Source organism: Doryrhamphus excisus, linkage group LG18 (assembly GCF_037039965.1).
Source record: "Doryrhamphus excisus strain RoL-2023G ecotype Guam linkage group LG18, RoL_Dexc_Guam_v1.1, whole genome shotgun sequence".
Lineage (NCBI taxonomy): Eukaryota > Metazoa > Chordata > Actinopteri > Syngnathiformes > Syngnathidae > Doryrhamphus > Doryrhamphus excisus.
This window is the reverse complement of record NC_136374.1, coordinates 14,332,596-14,347,820: the sequence shown is the minus strand read 5'-3', so window position 1 is coordinate 14,347,820 and position 15,225 is coordinate 14,332,596. Positions and strand designations below refer to the sequence as shown.

Below are 15,225 nucleotides of genomic sequence, written 5' to 3'. Positions count from 1 at the left end.
ACTCCTTTTGGACATGTGGAACTGTGAACTGATTATGTGATGCATTCAATTGTAATCTGATGCATGTTCAAATGAAATTAAACCATTACCATTACCATTTATTCCACCAATATGGACGCATGCCTGGACATACATTTGCCCGGATGCTCCTTGTCTTATTTGACGCCGCTTATCCCCTAAGACTTCGATGATCTTCAGCGTCGTGCGCTCGGCTTTGTGCTGTTGGAACACATGCACACTGCCCCCGAGTCGCAATACAATAAAGTGTATTGCTGACAAAGCTGAGCGGTGAGTGAGGATTGTGAAGCATGAATAAATCATCAGCCATATAAGATGCAGATACCCTGTCATAAGCTCCAAGTAGCCTCAGGATGAATTTGGAAGTTATGTGGATTATATGTCCTCCGCTTGCAAGGTGATAGCACAGTTTAGTTGGCTGAAATCTTGGTTGGGTTTAATGTGTTTTCAGTTAAGCCATTTAAATGACACACTCCTGTGACGGCTTTTGAATGCCCCAATCGCTGCAGTCGCTGTAGAAATCTTTGAAAATGCTAACAAAGCAGAACGTCCCGTGGATGTTCCGAGCTTGATCAATACTGACTGGCAGACCTTGTTCCTTCCTCTTTCCATTACTTCACCCACTCGGCCCCCCTCACTTGACTCTGAGCCTAGCGGAGGACAGCCTGTCACCTGTTGTGACCGAGGACTAATGAGCTGTTCAGAGCTGTCGTAGCGTCTGCGGCTTGGAGTGTTAAGGCGAGCTGTTGTTGATGTCGAGGAGTGTGACGCATCGCTGCCTTCAACCTTCACTGACCACTTCAAGGCTGTAGACTGGTGGTGCATGCATGCGCCTTGGCGGGGTTACTTACATATTGGACACGCTATACGTCTATTCCTACCTGTCTGACCAGGAATGACATTTCTGCGGAGTGACACTGCTGTCAATCACTATCACAATTTGTTAGTTATCAAGACACCAAGTTGAAAAATTGCAAGAAATTACATCTTGTGCTGTTGAACTTCAGGATGTTAGAATCCGAGCTTCAAAATACAAACAAGAATAAATGGAAGTAAGACCAAACAAATCTGGAGAAGCAATTTATTGCAAACAATCGTTAAACTGAAATAGGAAAATCAAACGTTTAAGACCATGGCTGAAGAATTTTCAAAAAAGGACTTGGTAACGGGTTAGCGCGGAGGCCTCGCAGCTAGGAGACCCGAGTTCAATCCCACCCTCGGCCATCTCTGTGTGGAGTTTGCATGTTCTCCCCGTGCATGCGTGGGTTTTCTCCGGGTACTCCGGTTTCCTCCCACATTCCAAAAACATTCATTTTCTACCGCTTTTTCCTCACGAGGGTCGTTGGGGTGCTGGAGCCTATCCCAGCTGTCTTCAGGCGAAAGGCGGGGTACACCCTGGACTGGTATGCCAGCCAATCACAGGGCACATATAGACAAACAACCATTCACACTCACATTCATATCTATGGACAATTTGGAGTGCTAATTAACCTAGCATGTTTTTGGAATGTGGGAGGAAACCGGAGTACCCGGATAAAACCCACGGGGAGAACATGCAAACTCCACACAGAGATGGCCGAAGGTGGGATTGAACCCAGGTCTCCTAGCTGTGAGGTCTGCGTGCCAACCACTCGACTGCCGTGCAGCCCCATATCCCAAAAAACATGCTAGGTTAATTAGCGACTCCAAATTGTCCATAGGTATGAATGTGAGTGTGAATGGTTGTTTGTCTATATGTGCCCTGTGATTGGCTGGCCACCAGTCCAGGTTGTACCCCGTCTTTTGCCTGAAGACAGCTGGGATAGGCTCCAGCACCCCTTGCGACCCTTGTGAGGATAAGCGGTAGAAAATGAATGAATGACTTGGTAATGAGTTAATGTTAATCATTTCAAAAATTGTTTTGCAAATGTTTGATGCCAGAATTTCCATGAGGCTAATGGGTACGTTGCTCCATGTGATGAAGATGGCTTCATGGACGGCATCCACTGTCTGGAACTGATGTCCATTTTTTTTATAAGCCACCCTTGCCATCCATCCCCAAATGTTCTCAACTGGATTTAGATCATAGGACCAGGCAGGATGGTCGAAAGGAATGATGTAATTCCTCTGGCAGAAGTACTTGTCATGCGGGCATTGTGAACTGCTGCGTTGTCCTGTTGAAAAAAAAAGCCAGTCATTACCACACAGACGAGGGCCTTCAGTCATAAGGGATGCCTCCTGCAAAATCTCCACACAGCCAGTTGCCGTTTGATGTCCCTGCACAACCTGAAGCTCCATTGTTCCACGGAAGGAAAAAGCAACCCGGATTGCAAAGGCTCCACTCTGATGTCTGGAAAAACATCTCAGGTGGGATCTCCTTGTCAAGCCAGTAACAATGAAAGCCATCAGGACCGGATTCTCATCAGAGAATAAAACTTTCTTCGTGTTTGTGCAAATTCCAAATGCGCAATTATGCGGCGTTGAAGAAGAAAAGGTTTTTCAACACGTTTTTTGTTCGGAAAACCATTTTCCCGTAGTGCCTCTGATGGTTATTGGACTGATGGCATCTGATGGTTATCGGACTGCACTGGATGGCACCGACGACAACAGCGGATTGTTTTGGTCTACCTTTTTGTTGATTTAAAACGACTGTCTTACTTCAGCAGCAATGGCACACTGTGCTAGGCCTTGCTTATGCATCTCGACAATATTACCACGTTAAAAGAGTGAAAGATGTTTTTGCCATCAAGAGATCATGACCGATGTCGATACCTCCCAAAAAAATTAGGGCTGGGACAACATCTCAACGTCATCGATGACATCGACGCAAAAAATACGTCGACACAAGAACTGCATGTCGATGCGCCTTCATCAACCGTTCATTTCAGTGAACAGGATCATTCCGCTTCATTCGGTAAAAATAGCCGTTCATTTCGGTCAATTGGTGATCTCCCCTCTGTGCATAGACACGGTCAGTCGTGTCGAGTCAGTCCGTTCACTCATGTTCACGTTTGTTCCGACTCAACAACTCACCAACTGGTGCTATGTCGGTCATAAACAAAACAACCGACGGACTGAACTGGTATTTTATGGGCGGTTCATTCGTTCTTCTAGTTCTTTTGACCCGTTTGTTCATGAAAAGCCACACCACTACCCAAAATCAATACTTTTACAATCAGTAACTGTTACATTTGTTCACTTCCTGCTTTCTATAATCCAGTTTAAGGTTTTTTTGTTTTTTTTTTAAATAATGCACCTCGTAGCACATCATGACTGGTTCAAGACTCTTCATCCTTGTATTTAGCAAACATCAACTGCTTCCGGATTGGTTGTTTTTAGCCGTATTTGTGATTTTAGAAATAAGGAGTTAGTATGTTCTCTGTAGGCGGCATTATGAATTATCCTTACTGACCTTTTTTTGCAGTACATTTAGCGAGTGAAGATTGCTTTTATAGTTATTACCTCATATTTCCACACAATAAGTAAGATATGGTAGAACCAGAGACCAATAAAGAGTGTGGAGTGATTTTTCTGATTTTTTGGCCTCGTGTCCCAGCATTGTTATTTGGTATAATACAAAGAATCAAAGAAACTTTTACATGTGACAATCTTTCCTTTGCTAACTTGCCGGGTCATTGAAGTGTTGTATCCTAGAGTTATGAAATACGTCATTATCGTGTGCGTCAGGGTTTCTGATGCTGACTCTTGAGCCGCCGCCCACTGCCGAAGAGCCAATTAGAAGAGAAAACACATCAAAGGCCGCCTTTCAAACAAAGGAAAGGACCCGCCGGCAAGGGCGCACAAACAGGTGCTAATCCCTGTCGACCAGGGTTGGGGGGTGGGGGTGTTTATTCTCATCTTTGCTCACTCGCATTTACCCTTAATTGCGGCGCCTTCATGCGACCAGTGCTGACAACGATACGAGCGCCAAGATGATGCTCAAAGCGGGTCTTGTCATGCCTCGGACCGCAAGGGCTGCTTGTGTTGCCTCGATAAGGCTAATTGCGTTTGTTTTCGAGCTGCTCATTATGCCCCAGTGCTTGCAACTCCGTGGTTGCGTTTTGTGCTTGAAGAAATCGAAGGCGAGTGGGTGATGCGAAACACGTCACATGTGACAGACGCTTGCTAAACCGCTGAACGAGGAGACAAACTTGGGTTGCATCCATCGATCGTGTTGGCATCACATGGTCTTAGATGTTTGCCCATTCCCTTGATTGCACAGTAATGGGGTCAATCCAGGTTCCATAACTGTCAGCACTCTGGTGATATTTATGGTAGTCTTTATGCATTATTACATTATCGATATTATATACTTAATTTGGCTACATGCTATTTATGATGAGTAAATTAATGTGCATTCTATTGACATTTAGTTCAGTGTATTGCTCATATCGTACTGTAGCTCTTCTATGTATCTTTAAAGCAGGGGTCTCAAACTCAATTTACTTGGGGGCCGCAGGAGCTCGGGTCTGGGTGAGACCGCATCAGGTTTTAAAAAAAACAAAACAAAACGCATTTATTAAAAAATTAAAAATTAAAAAAAAAATTCTACAATAAAAGCTCTGATAAAACATTCCACTGTTCCACTTACTTTTTAATTTTTCTACACAAAATAAGCTGAGAAATAAATAAACAAATCAAGAATAAAGAAAATCAATCAATCAGTAATAAATAAATAAATAAATATAATAATAATAATAATAAAATGGCAAATAATAAAAACTTAAGAAACCACATATAGTTGGTGGGTAGACAAATTCTTTATTTCAGATTAAAATGAACAAAGCATTATTAAAGCCCTGTAGACATGACAAAACACGACTATAGTCACATTTATACTCTTTTTATTTACAACATATTGCGCAACTGCAGGGTCTTGAGACACATGCTAACTCGCAAACTAGAGACCTAGCGACCTAAACGGTAGCCTTCAAGTTATTTCCTTTAAACTTAAATAGCCAAAAACTTACCACTTCCACACGGATAGGGAGGATAACTATTAACAGTTATTTAACCTTTAACATGAACATTAATCAAACGTAATAATTTTTTTTCTGGGTACATGATACCATACAGCATCCATATCAAACTTCATTAAACCTTCATATCAAGGCAGGGGCCTCAAACTAGTGTCCTGCGTGCCACATTTGGCCCGCGGGCCGCGTGCTTGAGACCCCTGCTTTAAAGGGATTATGGTGTAAAACGATGCCAAAGTTTCAGATAATGAGATTTGCGCATTTGGTAATGAGCCCTGTTTGGGATGGCTCTGAAATGTGGGTGTCAAGAGAGTATTTTCTAACATCGGACTTCCTTATATGGCCGTTCTCGGATAGAAGCTGTAGGCTTGCACTCCCCCAGCTCTGCTGCACTGTTTCACTGCTCTGATTTCACCGTGCTAGAACGGAGCAGTGGCTTTCAGGATAGATTTGTTCAGGTTTGAAGGACAGCAAACTTGCCAAAAGAGGCGAGCAGAAGTGTTTGGAGAAGGTGAGGAGAAAAATAAGCTGGACAATCCGCCAAACTGTTGCTGACGTTCGATGCCTTTCCAATGTTACTTGGTCATGTTGAAGAGTCAGAAGCGCAAGCTGTAAGTAACAGTTTATCATGTGTCCTCACTGCGTTTATTTTGTGTAAGTAAGCTATTGTCCATGAAGCATTATTACGTCTTATCTTAATGCATGCAAATTACAAGCTCACCATTACTAGCTCATATCCTTTTTTACCGCAATCGGGGTGTCGACCCGAGTTTTTTTAAACACAGGTAATGCCAAGATTGTCTGCTCGTATTAACGCAAACCTACGTTACCACTCATACTTGATTAATACACGGTAAGTCAGGGGTCTCCAACCAGGACCTCATCAGCTACCAGTAGCTCCTAAACCAAAGGGTGTATTCATTTATTATCAACATCTAAACAGACAAATTTAGAACATGGGTTTCGGCAGTCGTCCGGAGGTCCTTGGGAGTGGGACCAATCACAATGGTGAGGACATGCCCGGACGAAAACCCAAGGGTTTAGTCATTTACTATCAACATCTATGCAGACAAATTTAGAACGTGGGTTTCGGCAGTAGTCCGGAAGTCCTTGGGAGTGGGACCAATCACAGTGGAGAGGACATGCCCGGACGAAAACCAAAGGGTTTAGTCATTTATTATCAACATCTATGCAGACAAATTTAGAACGTGGGTTTCGGAAGTCGTCCGGAAGTCCTTGGGAGTGGGACCAATCACAGTGGAGAGGACATGCCCGGACGAAAACCAAAGGGTTTACTCATTTATTATCAACATCTATGCAGACAAATTTAGAACATGGGTTTCGGCAGTCGTCTGGAAGTCCTTGGGAGTAGGACCAATCACAATGGAGAGGACATGCCCGGACGAAAACCAAAGGGTTTACTCATTTATTATCAACATCTAAAACAGACACATTTAGAACATGGGTTTCGGCAGTCGTCTGGAAGTCCTTGGGAGTGGGACCAATCACAGTGGAGAGGACATGCCCGGACGAAAACAAGAAATCGAAGGCTTGGGCAGAAATCCAAGGAAATACAGCTGGAATATATGCACATTCTGGAAGATCTAGAAAGCTTTCTCTGTAAATTATTGTATTTACCTGCTCTCTTTAGGAGTCCACAACTCAAAATAATATAATAGGTTCCCTTTAAATTCAATTTCCTGTTCTATGGCTATTATCATATATTTGCTTTTTATACAGCTTTTGTGGTAACATCACAAAACAGTCTAGTATTGTTTTTTTTTGTAGTTTTTTGTAGTGTTCAATGAGTGATATGTGGTATGAAGTGTGATGTTTACATAGGACTGCACTATAGGGTTGCAGGGGGTGCTGGAGCCTATCCCAGCTGTCTTCAGGCGAGAGGAGAGTTACACCCTGGACTGGTGGCCAGCCAATCACAGGGCACATATAGACAAACAACCATTCACACTCACATTCATACCTATGGACAATTTGGAGTCGCCAATTCCAACTATTATACAGTAATATGAATATATTGTCTTTGGCAGATGCAGTGTTTGCATGCAGATCATTAGATTGTGTACATAATGTGCGTCTATCTTTATCAGTTGTGTTATCTTTAGAAATATTTGTGTTGCAGGCATTCGAGGTCCACCCTGACCCGATGGTGAGCGTCACACACGTGGCGTGTGCTGGCGGAGGCGTTTGGATGGCGTTCTCTGAGGGCTCTTCCATTCGTCTTTTTCACACCGAGACATTGGAGCTACTGCAAGAGATAAACATCTCTACGCGCTCCACGATGCTTAACATGGGTAACTCACACACACACACACACACACACACACTTAACACTTCTAGTGCTCTTCGGTGTGTTCCGGCGGCTCCTCGTATGTGTATTAAGTGGAGCATCAGGTAGTACACTGATGACTCTCACAATGGTATTCTCATCTCGTTGAAGTTGCCCCCGCTGTTCCTGCACTTGGGGGACTGACATGAATAAGTTAGCATCCGAGACATGGTAGAGCCACGAGGTGAAAACTTGGGATTAATATGAATGAAAGAGTCACCTGGGAGACATGCAATGGCAGCCTTAAAAAAAAAAAAAAATGGCATCCTTAGGGCTTGAATGGATCACCTGAGCGGGAGCAGACTCCTCCGGCCTCTCCTGCGCTGCCTCGCCTCGCCTCGCTCTTATTTTTCCAAACACGCACCTCCTTTTGAGTTAATGTGTTGCTCTCTCTGTTTGTCCTACTTTCTGGCTGGCTCGTTTCATCTCTTCCACTCTGCTGTAAATCCGCTCAGCGCCCCACCCTCGCTCCCCCGCTGCAGTCCGTTTAAGATGCCACACATAACCTGCCGTGCGCCTCCTCTCGTCGTCACCATGAAATATTTATCGCCAAGTTTCCCTCTATTGTGGGAAGAAGTAGTGTAAAAAAAAATGCAGTTAACTAAGTTAGCTAATGGTAACTGCATCTATACTATGCATTTAGGATCATCTAAGGAAAGAAGCGCACTCATCATTTACAAATTTTGCACAAGAAACCTGTGCAACGACATATAGTCGATCGGCCATCGATTAGTACCGATCGGCATATGCTGATAAATGCCTTTGAAAGACAATCACAAAAATAATACCGTCATTATAGTAATTATATATTGTCCTCAAAACAATATGTTTAATTATCATAACCACATATGATGGTGATAATATAACAGGGGTCTCCTCGCGAACGCTCAGAAAGTGTCAAAGAATATGCTTCAACGTTTATTAGCTTCTTATAACTGTTGAATTCAGACTGTATGCCTTTTATATAATGACAAATAAGCACAAAATATCATAAACACGATGGCCTGAGTACATTTCTTCTTGGTATTAAAGTAGCGTACAAAAAAATAAATAAATAAGAATAAAAAAATAAAGTAGAGTACAATTTCAATGTCACCAGTCATAAATGAAATGGAAATAGTTGATGTTTTTCTGTTAATTTGGTTTTCTTGAATTATCTTTAATTTACATTTTTTATATTAATTTTTGATTAATATAAAAATGAACCAATAAATAAATAAAAATAAATAAATACAATTAAATTAAAAATTCCATCCATCCAGAGCCTTTTTTAATTAAAATTAAATTAAATTAAATTTACAAATAAAAAAAATTACAAATTAAAAAAATTAAAACATTTAAAAATGTAAAAAAAATTAGCTACTACAAAAATCCTTCAACAAAAATAAACGCAAAAACACACAAAAAAACTAACTAAAAAAAAATAACTAAACTAAAAAAACTAAAAAAGAGGCCCTTTTTTAAATTAAAATTCAATTAAATTAAATTTACAAATTAAAAAAATTACAAATTTTAAAAATTTAAACATTTAAAAATAAAAAAAAATAAGCTACTACAAAAATCCTTTAACAAAAATAAACGCAAAAACACACAAAAAAAACTAACTAAAAAAAAAAACTAAAAAAAACTAAACTAAAAAAACTAAAAAAGAGGCCAAGATCAGTGCATTAATTCCATAACACCTTCATGTTTCGTTGTGTGTTTTATTTTAGTTTTATTCGTGTATTCCCTCTTGAGTTAAAAAGGCTTTATGATGACCACACTTCCTGCCTCTAATAGATTCAATCACTTTGCATTATGGGAGAATTGTTTGGAAATTCGAACAAAACCTGGAAGTCAAGTCGAAACACAAAACAGATTGTTTAATGGTAATACTTTGCTTTAATGGCAGCATTCATATTTGGGGGTCTGTCGGCACGAAACATGGTGACTTGGCAAACACCACCTTCTGTTTTCATCCTTCAACTGGGGTGGGGGTATAAACAGGGCAGACCCTACAGCCGTGCAGCATGAGAATAAAGGGCAACCCGGGGGTCATTTTCTCACCCAGCACCGGCGCTTCTCCTTGAAATATTCATCAAATACGATTGGGGGTGGCGTCTGCAGCCTGGAGGCTTGGCCCCCGGGTGGGAGTCACAGCAAAGAAAGTCTTGCTGGGCTCATGTATTTGGGGTCCATACAAGGCAGACTGATCTTTGACTTAGTTTGGATTTGTGGAGCTCAAAAGAGAAAAGAGAACGGTATCAACTTGCTGCCAGCTCAGACACAGCTCGGTGTTATGGGGAGACGCTGGATTGGCAAGTGGATATAGAATTTAATTGGGAAATGTTTTTCAGCATTAATACACATAGTCCTGTGAAGTTTGTAACTGTCTGAATTATTTAATCAGAACTGGAGGCTTGCGTTGTAAGGTTTATTTTTTTTTTTTGCAACAGCTACACTCATTGCAGAGCAGCAGTGCGTGACGGCTGTTTTCATGATCGAAAATGCACACAAGTGATGGCTGCCGTTGACCAAAGATCCTCTATTGAACAGGAGCTCTCTGCTGGCTGGTCTACACTTTTTGTTTATATCAATCAGGCTGGATTTTCTCTTCTGAGTGTGTTCCAATATAATTTTCGTGAGCAAATCCATGTCTTCCTCAATATGTCTGACTGTAGCTTCCAAAACAAAGACTTGGGAAGCTTTTGTGACATATTACAGCAAATCACTCAAATATTCCAAACTAATATTTTGGTTATTTTTATATTCTGCTATACCTGTTTATTGCCGTTAATTGCTTCCAGACCTGACTGCGATGAGTGAATTTCCAGTAGGATTACTTATTTCTAAATTGAATATTTTTCTAGTTATTGCATCTTCTAAATATGGCTTTTAACGTTAATAGAGCCCTGTAGACATGAAATAACACCAATACAGTCACCGTTATATTTGTATTATATTGGAATGTAGGAGATAACACACCATTTTAGACAGAAATGAAACTCGTGTGTGTTGCAGTAAATGTGTTCCTGGTTAACAAGAGCAGAATGGATGGCGGACAGGAAGTGATGTAGCATTTTAGCTTGTCGTGAGTTATGACTGCAATATTAGACCATTCATTCATTTTCTACCGCTTATCCTCACAAGGGTCTTGGGGGGGTGCTGGAGCCTATCTTTGGGCAAGAGGCGGGGTACACCCTGGACTGGTGGCCAGCCAATCACAGGGCACATATAGACAAACAACCATTCACACTCACATTCATACCTATGGACATTTTGGAGTCGCCAATTAACCTAGCATGTTTTTGGAATGTGGGAGGAAACCGGACTAACCGGAGAAAACCCACGCATGCACGGGGAGAACATGCAAACTCCACACGGAGATGGCCGAGGGTGGGATTGAACTCGGGTCTGCGCACTAAACACTTGACCGCCATGCAAGCCCACATTAGACCATGTTATTATTATTGTTATTATCATTATTAGACCATTCATTCATTTTCTACCGCTTATTGTCACAAGGGTCTCAGGGGTGCTGGAGCCTATCCCAGCTGTCTTCAGGCGAGAGGCAGGGTACACCCTGGACTGGTGGCCAGCCAATCACAGGGCACATATAGACAAACAACCATTCACACTCACATTCATACCTATGGACAATTTGGAGTCGCCAATTAACCTAGCATGTTTTTGGAATGTGGGAGGAAACCGGAGAAATGACTCCACACAGAGATGGCCGAGGATGGCCTTGAACTCGGGTCTGCGAGCTGTGAGGTTTGCGCACTAACCACTCGACCGCCGTGCAGCCCACATTAGACCATGTTATTATTATTATCATTGTTGTTATTATCATTAGGCCGCACGGTGAATAAGTGGTTAGCACATAGGTCACACAGTCAGGATATCGGGGCGACCTGGGTTCGATTCTCTGTTTCGAGTTTGCATGTTCTCTGTGTGTGTGTGTGTGTGGGTTTTCTCCGGGTACTCCAGTTTCCACATTCTATTGGCGATTCCAAATTGTCCATAGGTATGAGTGTGAATGAGTGTGAATGGTTGTTTGTCTATATGTGACCAGTCCAGGATGTATGCATTTTTTGTTATATATTTGTCATTTCTGTGTGCTTTTTGCTGTGGTTTTATCACTAGTCCACGCCTTTGGTATGTGTCGTGTTTACATTTGAGCTCAACCACACCGTAGCTGATTTGCAAGAGAGATGGGTCTCGGTCCGCTCGTTTGGTGCACGCCGTGGTCCGGATGACGGCTCTCATACTTGATCAAGCGAAGAGTATTAACAGATGAAACACAACACAGAACCAAAATAAACATAACAAGTGTGAACACACCTTCAGACGCAAGCTTGCAACGTCTGCAAACTCACATCAATGACAATGGGAGGGAGCAAGACGCAGAAGACACACATGTACTGTAAGTAAATAAGCATTTTCACAGATGTGTGATCACACGGGTGTTGGTGTTATTCAATTACAGGCATTACGGGAAAAAGCCTCTATGGATAACCAAGGCCACAACGGGAGCTGACAGATGAAATGTGAAAACAGAAAAAAACAAGACCGCAACAAAACCATGCTTCTGTGCGTCTTTGGTAGCGGGAATCAAAGGACACATGTTTACCAGAAGTCTGCACAAATTATCTTGCGGCACAATTGCAGCACTGCAAAAAAAACAAGTGGATGAGTGCAACACCTCACGTCAGAAAAGTGTGCATTGGTTTGCATCATCCGGAATGCTGGGAACTGTGACGAGAGACAGAGAGTGTTACCTCTTAATCCTCGACGATCCTCAAGGATTATCAGCACACTTCACAAAGTGCAAGAAACAGTCGGTCAAGTTGACAGTGAAATGCAATAACAACCATCTTTTGGTAGTCAATTCTTTAATTCCATCCGTATGCTATAAGTTGCTCAAGCTGTTTTTTCTTTTTGTTTTTTTTTGCGATTTATCTCAAACTGACTAGAATGTGACATCATACTCATTACTTTTGCTGCCTGAATATACCGAATATACTTGAACGCTTTGCTACTCAGGTACGCATTTATTGTATTTCCTTGTTTAGCCACGAATGTCCAAATTGTCTATTGTCATTGTGAGTGTGAATGGTTGTTTGTCTATATGTGCCCTGTGATTGGCTGTCCATCAGTCCAGGGTGTATCCTGCTTCTCGCCCGAAGACAGCTGGGATAGGCTCCAGCACCCCCGTGACCCTCGTGAGGAAAAACGGTAGAAAATGAACGAATGAATAATGCGAAAAGGTTGACATTCTTTTAGCCTCCCTTATATGGGCGTTCCTGTGCACAAGCTGTATGCCTGACCAATCACAGTGGAGTGGACGGGCCAGGAGGCGGGGCTGTGGGTAGAATAAATTAAAACAGACCATTTCGGAAATCCAAGGAAATACAGGTGGAATAGACGCAGATTCTGGAAGATCTAGAAAGCGTTTTGTGCTGGTTATTGTGTGGAACTGCTCTATAGGAGTCCACAGCTCAATACAAAAGGGCCGGAAATTAGCATAATAGGTCCTTTTTAGCATTTAGTTTTTCATAAAGAATAGCAACTGTATATTTCTTCTCATTGTTTTCATAAATTTGTCATTTTTTCTTGACATTTTAGGCCAAGAGACCATGCGAGTCACCAGCCTGCTTATCTGTCAAGGGCTACTGTGGGTTGGTACCGCCCAAGGCATAATTATCACTCTGCCAGTTCCCAAATTGGAAGGAATTCCCAAGATTACAGGTATGGTTGTGAAATGATCTAAAGCTCCTTAACGTCACAATTGAATATTTTCCTCCTCCATACCACAGGAAAGGGAATGATCTCCCTAAATGGCCACTGCGGGCCCGTGGACTTCCTCGCTGCCACCATCAGCACCTTGTCTCCCGACCTTCTGAAGAGGGACTCGATGGGGGATGGACCGGACTCGGCCTGCGGAGGCGAGGAACACAGCGACACGTCCTCTCAGGAGTCCCTGCAGCAGTCAAACGCCCAGCCAGGCGAGGGGCGGGGCAAAGGTCGCGGTGTCCTCCTGCGTTACAAACTGCGCTCCACGTCGGGGCTGCCCGGGAGGCCGCTGACAGCACTGGGAGACGAGGCGTCCGATTCGTCCTTGGAGTCTTTGGAACACAGCGTGGAAGATGGGTCCATATATGAGCTCAGCGATGACCCTGAGATGTGGGTGCGGGGGCGTCCCTCTGAGAAGGACGGGAGGAGCAAGGACAGAGTGGTCTCTGCCGCCATTATCTCTGGCGGGAAAGGCTTTCGGAGGCTGAGAGAAGGAGCGCCTGTGGGGGGTGCTCGGACAAGTGGGGAGGCTTTAGAAAACGTTCTTCTGGTGTGGCAGCTCCCACTGACTGTGTAGTTTGGAACGTAAAGACCAAGGACTTGAGTATTTATAAGAACCCAGCTTGACCTCACTTGAGTTCCCACTTGCTTTCAAGACTGTTTGAGGATGGAAGCTACCACGTTGTCCGTCTCGGGTGGACTGGTAGAAAAATCGAAAAGACGGAAGCAGAAGCATCATCTCAGTGTTTCTGCCCCTACTGGCAGCAAAGCAACCAATAGGAGCACAGCATGTAATGATGTGAGCATCACAGCGTCCACACAGCAAATATCATAAGTGCCAAACACAGTGGACATTCTACAAACAGCTTGAAAAGCACATTAGCACCCCCTGCAGGCTTGGAGTGGACTTTCCCTTATGCACTTTGACTTTAACAGACAACAAATGTTTATTTCAATTGTACAGCGTATGCTCAACATCTTACAGTTAAAGGGGTACTGGGGTCCAACTCGTCCGGTTCGTCTTTCTGCCTCACCTCATCGTGGCTTTTTTGAACGTGAAGTCCACGAGATGGACGTCTTTCATATGGTCAGCCTGCGTACGACGTTGTTAGCTTCACTCCATTAGCCTCTCATTCGTCCTGCTCAATGTGAACGTCTCATGATGGACAATGTGCTGTTGCGTCCGCAGTAGCCCGAAGCGCCGCTTGCACGATGAAGAACGATGAAACAAACCGCATAAACATTCTTGCACATTTTTTTTAAATACTAATGTTTTTAACATGTCTGATAGAAAGATTTTACATGTTGCGCCAAGTACTTCTTTTTATCTAATAAATAGTAAAAGGATTAGAGCAATACTGAAAAAGAAATACACAACACTATTATTATTATTTTTGCTCCCATCTTTCATGCTGCAGCATGATAATGCACGGCCCTGTGTCGCAAGGATCTGTACACAATTCCTGGAAGCTGAATACCTCCAAGGTCTTGCATGACCAGCATACTCACAGGACACATCACCTATTGAGCAGGTCTGGGATGCCCTGGATCAGGATTATACGGTATTTTAAGGCGTATGGTTTGCCACAATACAGTAAAACTGCACATTTGGAGTGATATGCCACACCTACCAGGTGGACAGGTTATGAATTATGTATTATGAATGCTCACTCCCAGATGTAGTCAGATTTGTAAACAGTATTCGAGAGAGATAGGCTTTTTGTGTACAGTTTTACATCTTTGACTTCAGCTCATGAAAGATGGGGGCAAAAGTGTTTATATTTTGTTGGGAGTAAATAATCATGAAGTTTTATTTTTTTTTCAGGTCAAAAAGTAAGCATTTTGTTGAAATTTTGTGTTTGTTTGTTTGTTTTGTGTATGATCCAATTCAGCGATGGAAGGTCGCCAGAGAGGGTGTTGCCTCGAGGTCCTGTGGGAATTTTGACTTTCAATATTGTTACTTTAGAATGGAAAAACTGAAAAATATGACTTTTACTTATAAAGTTACTACTTTATTGTCAAAAGATTAGGATTTTTTTATTTTTGGAAAAGATAAGATGTTTTTTTTCTCCTTAATATTGTGTCATAATCCTTGTCTTGTATGAGTTTCTTGTAGAAAAAGTCTGATTT

General features: G+C 42.5%; 1 protein-coding gene across 3 annotated transcripts in view; it reads left to right on the top strand.

Moving 5' to 3' along the window:
- Window positions 1–14,944, top strand: part of arhgef10la (Rho guanine nucleotide exchange factor (GEF) 10-like a) — a 124,828-nt gene extending 109,884 nt beyond the window's left edge. For 2 of the 3 annotated variants that reach the window (XM_058054589.2, XM_078798403.1), the window contains 3 exons: window positions 7,114–7,285; window positions 12,928–13,050; window positions 13,119–14,944. In XM_058054589.2, coding sequence (XP_057910572.2) covers window positions 7,114–7,285; window positions 12,928–13,050; window positions 13,119–13,672 — 849 coding nt within the window. In that variant the 3' untranslated portion in view covers window positions 13,673–14,944. Of the gene's footprint in view, window positions 1–7,113; window positions 8,773–8,972; window positions 9,161–12,927; window positions 13,051–13,118 lie in introns of those variants that run through there. The other variant, XR_013630250.1, reaches the window with a different exon arrangement.
- The last annotated feature ends 281 nt before the right edge of the window (window positions 14,945–15,225 follow it).